This window comes from Melitaea cinxia, chromosome 25 (genome assembly GCF_905220565.1).
Source record: "Melitaea cinxia chromosome 25, ilMelCinx1.1, whole genome shotgun sequence".
Taxonomy (NCBI): Eukaryota; Metazoa; Arthropoda; class Insecta; order Lepidoptera; family Nymphalidae; genus Melitaea; species Melitaea cinxia.
The window spans coordinates 5,682,914-5,689,095 of NC_059418.1; the positions used below are offsets into that span (position 1 = coordinate 5,682,914).

At 30.3% G+C, this 6,182-nt stretch overlaps 1 protein-coding gene across 1 annotated transcript; it reads left to right on the forward strand.

The window, feature by feature from the left end:
• The first annotated feature begins 379 nt into the window (after positions 1 to 379).
• Positions 380 to 4,826, forward strand: LOC123665975. Its single transcript, XM_045600193.1, has 5 exons — positions 380 to 1,327; positions 2,538 to 2,729; positions 3,176 to 3,348; positions 4,196 to 4,433; positions 4,561 to 4,826. Exons 1-5 carry the CDS (start codon positions 1,161 to 1,163, stop codon positions 4,634 to 4,636), a joined length of 846 nt encoding a protein of 281 aa, XP_045456149.1. The 5' UTR covers positions 380 to 1,160; the 3' UTR covers positions 4,637 to 4,826.
• Positions 4,827 to 6,182: the final 1,356 nt, after the last annotated feature.

Consider the following 6,182-nt stretch of genomic DNA (forward strand, 5'->3'; position numbering starts at 1 on the left):
GATTTAAACACGTTTAAAGTAAAACGAAAAGACACTAAAAACACTTAACTAAGTAAATCTGATAACATTATTGTTTATTAGTAAAAACATAAAACTAATGAATAAAATAACCATGTTATTACTTTCATTTACATTCAGACATGGCATTTCCATATGTCTAAACAAAATATGAAAATAATGCCTTCATAGTTCATAATGCCGATTGGCGGGAATGTTCGTTTTCGTTCAAAAATATACATAAATTTTGTAATGTTTTTAAAACCTTAATTTGTATTTAACAATATTTTAGAAATAATTTTCTTATAATTTTTATTTTATTTTTATGAGATATTTAAATAATTGTCAATAATCGCAGCATTTAATTTAAAGAACGGAGTTTGTTGTTGTCTACATATCGAACAAGATATAATATTATGTAGTTCTGACGTATAGAATTTGATCTAACTAGAAAGCTAGAAAATCGCGTTTTAGTATTTCTTAAGCCATTGAAATACTAGTGGTTCTTGTTTACCTTTACGTTTATCTCGAAATTGCATTCAAGGTTACTGATTACAACACGGAAGTAAACAGGTTCATTATCTATGGTAAAAATGATTTTTCATTAAAATTATGAGCAATTAGTGTCAAGCAACACTTAAATAAACGTCAAAAAATCCAAAAAAAAAAGCCGAAAGGCAACTGTTGTAGTTTTTAATTTAGTTTGTAAACTTATTTCTGTTTTATTATAGTTGATAGTTTCCCTAAAAGTGTACCAACTATTATTTTATCTAGTCTTAAACATGTATTTTTTAGTTAGGGAGCAATCCGAGGTTCCTGACGTTCGTTAATGTGCCATAAAAGTGTTGATGGATGCCTCTTTGTTGTGAAAATAGTGATTTTCGGTGCTTAACGCGGCAGTTATGGAGCGAAATAGTTCCAAAAACGATCGCAAATTGCTCATAACGTGTCCTGAATGTGATAAATGCTAAAATTTTCATTTTTTTAAGAAGTCCCGCCATAATATTGCAAGTAATTTTTTTCATTATTTCGTAATAATTTTTTTTGTAATATTTTAAAAAATGAAACAATTGCTTAATATAAGCAGAAAAAATACCAGCACCGGGGCAACGTGTGGATCGCAACAAGTCTCATAGGATTTACGATTCATATAAAAAATAAATATGTCAACTATTCAAGATAATCATTCCTTCTGGAACATATCAAGTGATAATACAGATTTGAAGTATGAAAAATGTCGGAATATTACCGAGGAGATCTATAAGAGGATCGATATAACTTTTAAAATTAAAAAATTGGAGACGGGAACACAAAGTGATTCTGACTACAGGTAATAAATAAAAACAGTTTTTTTTTTTTTAATTAAAGTTTAAAAATACAAAAAATCTAGTTGTTATGGAGAAGAAATAGACAACGATTTCCATCAAAGAAAAGATTTGTCTCCTTAATTTCCGATGATAACTTTTCTTTTAAATACTTATGGGACTTTGAACTTATTGTTGTTATGTTTGTTCATTGCTTAAGTAGATAATGTGTACAATTTTAAAATTTTCGTCTTTTAGAATCTATAGTTTTCATAAATCAAGTTTTTTTTAAATTATAATATTGTGCACTAGTGCAACTACCTGATGTCCTTTGGTTTGGGTGCTTGATTTGTTTAATAAGTTGGTTCTTTTTTTTAAAATCAATAACTGGTTTTTGTCACGTGGACTATATACATTTAAATATGATCGAGATCTGACATGTATTTTTGGTGTTATTTCTAATTACACATAAGGTTTTTTTCGTCTACTAACGTTGTATTACTTGTCAATGTAATTGAAGTTGGTTTTTTTCGATGATAATCTCTAATTTCATATTATTATAAAAGCATCTTTAGTTTAAAATGTGTCTTTACTCAACTATTTTTTCATCCACTGTGTTGTCGTTGGTCGAAGTAATTGAAGTCCATTTTAAATTTAAACACGGTTATTAATTTGTTTTGAGAATTGTTTCCAGACCCTTAAAACAGTAGTAAATTCTCCCAGAGACTGTTTCCGTTACTTCATTATTATGCAATGCAATAGTTCTTTGTAATTTATTATTTTAGCTGTCATATGTTTGATAAAAAATTATTCATCAGATTTCCAAAAATAAAAGTTCAAATTTTTTCTTGTTTTCTTCTCTTTTTCTTATTTTCTTCCTGTTGCGAATGTGACGAATATTCATTAGAGAGTGACCTGACCATCTCCTGGTAGCGGTTTATATAGCAAACCTTAATTGCGAATTAGAAGAGTGGTGTAATAGTTATGGCCTTCTCTTGCTCATATGTGTATCTCACACTATACCCATCGCTCTCCCATCTACATATCTGTCTCATACTATGGTCCTATCTCCTTTACATATGCATTTTTCAGACTCTTAAATTAGCATTTACTTTATTTTACATAGTTTATAAATTAACCTCTATCAATCTTTATCATTACATTCATTAATTAATAAAAGTAATATTTGTTCTTGACGTCAGCTATCAGTAACAGCTATGTTACGTTGTCTTTTAGTGATCTAATAGATAGCAATGAATTGAGCAATGAAACCGACCTATTCGCTTGTGACAAAAGTTCAATATCAAGCAGTACAGAGTTAGAGGCGTTGGAACGCGGCAGTGCTATATGTGAGAAGTTCATAAATAACAATAATAATGAAGAGACTAAGAAGAAACCGGCTACAGTTTATAAGAGGCCTCGGAAAAGGTAGATTACCTTCTTTTGTTATTAATTCATTTTTCGTTCAATTAGATACAAATAATTTTGTCAATGCCATGTAATATAATTTTTATTATGGTAGGGCACAGTAGGAAATATCCTGCTCAAAATCTTAGAGGTCAGAATCCTGTCACTACCCACGAGATGGCGGCAAGTTATTGTGGTATTGACAATGGACTTACAATGTTTCTGAAACTGTAGATGTCCTTAACCTATGGTAACCGCTTACCACCATGTAGGCCATATTCTTGACTGCCATTAAATTGTTGGTATAAAAATAATAATAAACTATTCTAAGTTTAATAATATTTACAAGGATATCTATCTATGCCCAAATCCATGCGAGTCCAAATTAGTCGTCCTACCTTCAACATAAAAAAAACATTTTCCCATGAAAGAAATATATGTATAAAAATTATCCATTATTTTTCCAGGTTCCGTAAACGCGTCAAAAAGCAACAACGTTCTAAAAGAGACTCCGATGGGTCAAGTGATGAAGCCCTGCCGCTGAGCAGAGCTGTCGATTTAGACTTCACTCTGAACAGAGTCACGCCGTCTCCGTCTCATGCTGTGATGGGAGTACCAAATGTTGTTATAACCCCTATTGGTAAGTGGCTGATTTATATTCTTAAGTCTTTCTAGAGTTTTTTAAAATAGATCTAGTATATCCTAAATTTAGTACATATATCAATCATTACAGCCTATACAGTAAACTGCTGGACATAGGCCTCCACAAGTTTACGCCAAAAACAACGTGAACTCATGTGTTTTGCCCATAGTCACCACGCTGGGCAGGCGGGTTGGTGACCGCAGTACTGGCTTTGTCGCACCGAAGACGCTGCTGCCCGTCTTCGGCCTGTGTATTTCAAAGCCAGCAGTTGGATGGTTATTCCGCCATCGGTCGGCTTCTTAAGTTCCAAGGTGGTTGTGGAACCTTGTTATCCCTTAGTCGCCTCTTACGACACCCACGGGCACATATAAATTGACACTAATTATAAAAGCGAAAGTAACTCTACGTTTTAACTATTGAAGAGATTTGGATGAAATTTGCTACAAAGATAGAGTAAATCTTGGGAAAGTTATAGTAAAGACTACCTTTCATCGCATCAAAAACGCATGAAGAGGAGTTACTAAAAACGAATAAGATACAGATAACATTCCGAGTACCAGCTACTAATAACAATAAATATCTGTTTTATTACCCGACCGCCAAGGAAGGGTTATGTTTTTCGCGCGTATCTTGTATGTATGTATATTTGTATGTAATATTCTTTACTACCTCATATTTCCAGAACCACTGAACGGATTTACATAATTGAGGTATCGTTAGGTTCGTCTTAGCTTCCCAAGTGTTCTTAGATAGGTGACATTAAAAAAAAATCAAACATGGCGGCTGCGCGAAGCCATTGCAGTTAATGAAAAAAAAATTTTTAAAATTTATAACCGACTTTCAGATCTGAAAAAATTCAAGCTTCCAGTGCTAGAAAAGAAATCGACGAAGAAAAATGAATCGAAACAAAATCCTGTAAAAGAATCCAAAGACACAGTCATAGACAAGGGCACAGATAAACAAAGCAAGACTACAGATGAAAAAAACGATAAAAAAACCATAGACAAGGTAGAGAAAGAGAAACCAACGGAATGGAGTTGTTCTATTTGCAGTTTGTCGTTTCGTGGCGAAAGGGGTTTAAGGTAAATTTAATCTTTATTTTACTTAATTTTTTATTTTGCTGCACTGGAGCAGCGCACTACGGGATGGCAGATATATTCCTTACTGTTGTATTTTTTTAATTAAAATGAATATTTTACCTCTTTCTAGACGCCACATGACAATGTCGCATGTAATAGACCCGATAGAAGCAAAGAAGGCAAACAAAAAAGAAGAATCAATATGAATCGGTAAATTTGATAATATCACTTAAGTTAAAAAATAATGTTGCTAGTTCACAAAATATCAAAAATTAATTATATCGAAATTTTTGGTGATTGAAGAAAAAAAAAAACATGCAATGTTTTTTATGAAAAAAATTATTCTTTAGTTTGATAATAGTGTTAATATAGAACCTTTTTGAATACAGTGCAACAGAATGAAAAAACAAGAATTAAATTAATGGATAGAAGTATTCAGAATGAACACTATTATTTTTAAATAATTTATTAAAAAAATATTGTTTACAATGACATGAAAAAATTATATATATTTTTTTTAGGTTATAAACCTATCGCGATATTAACGCAGTATAAAAACTGCTTAAACATATTAATCCAAATAAATTAGGTATGAAATACTGAAGTGAAATTTGGTAATAAGAATTAAGAACCGATAATCCAATTCCGTGGGATTGTAAAATTTAACAGAATGAAATAAAGATTAACATTAAAACCTTAATTTATAAATTCAAATAATATTCGTTAATTTTATATGGGATACTTAAAAAATACCACACATTACATAATGTGATATAAATGTGGATACAAGCGATGTCATTAAATTATATACACTACATATCATAAGGTATTTACAAGAATGCAGTCAAAAATGCTGACTTTTAAGTTTTAAAATTAATACAAAATCTAGCTAACTTCATCGTTAACAAACACTCATATTACACAAGATCTAATAACGCCTATGTATAAAAATCAGCCTCTTGATAAAGTTATAAGAGAAACAAAACAAACTGTCTACAAGTTGTTGTATCTGTTATTTGATTCCTCCATTTGAAATATATGATTAAATTTGGAACTTATCTCGTATGGGATAAGAAGCTTCCGTACATTTTCTATTTAGTAAATTCAAATTTCGAAATAGATTTCTTTTTAAATTCCTGTAAAATTAACAAATATAGTACTATAGTTGATTTGTAAATTAAGTTACATCAATGTACAATTTCATTTCTATAGAAACTAATATAATTTGATCATTATTGTCATTATGTTGAGCATCTTTTCGTTATTTCAATAATATTGGTACATGAAAGCAAATATTGGACAACTACTAACTTTTTAGACATAATGCTTTGGGTTTCTTCATACCAATGAAAACTGAATTCAACTATTATTATGAAATCAGTTATTTCAGCTCCCTTAGAGTTTCTTAATATTATCGACCAATGTTTATATACATTAGTTGGTTATAAATAAATAAAAAAAAACATTAATTAATTTTAGACCCCTTAAGGATTATTTACCAGAGAAAACAGGATGTACATTCTAAAAATTTTAATTGATATTCAAATTTTAATAAAATCGATCATACAATTAAAATAAGCACTTTTAGTTTCTCAGGATTTTAGCGCCCTTCAGGGGGTGTTTTGTCCGTTTTGGGAGTTACAGTCAATATACCTATATCTATCAAATTATATTAAATTAACACATTTCTTTAAATATTTCAGTGATCCTTTATGTTTATGATTATGTTTTTGTTTATAAAAGTACCAATAC

Bases quoted from the DNA above. Each gene is read 5' to 3' on its own strand.
- LOC123665975 (XM_045600193.1), top strand. From the start codon at position 1,161: ATGTCAACTATTCAAGATAATCATTCCTTCTGGAACATATCAAGTGAT. The intron at 1,328-2,537 runs GTAATAAATAAA...GTTGTCTTTTAG, and splicing joins CAAAGTGATTCTGACTACAG to TGATCTAATAGATAGCAATG. The intron at 2,730-3,175 runs GTAGATTACCTT...TTATTTTTCCAG, and splicing joins TATAAGAGGCCTCGGAAAAG to GTTCCGTAAACGCGTCAAAA.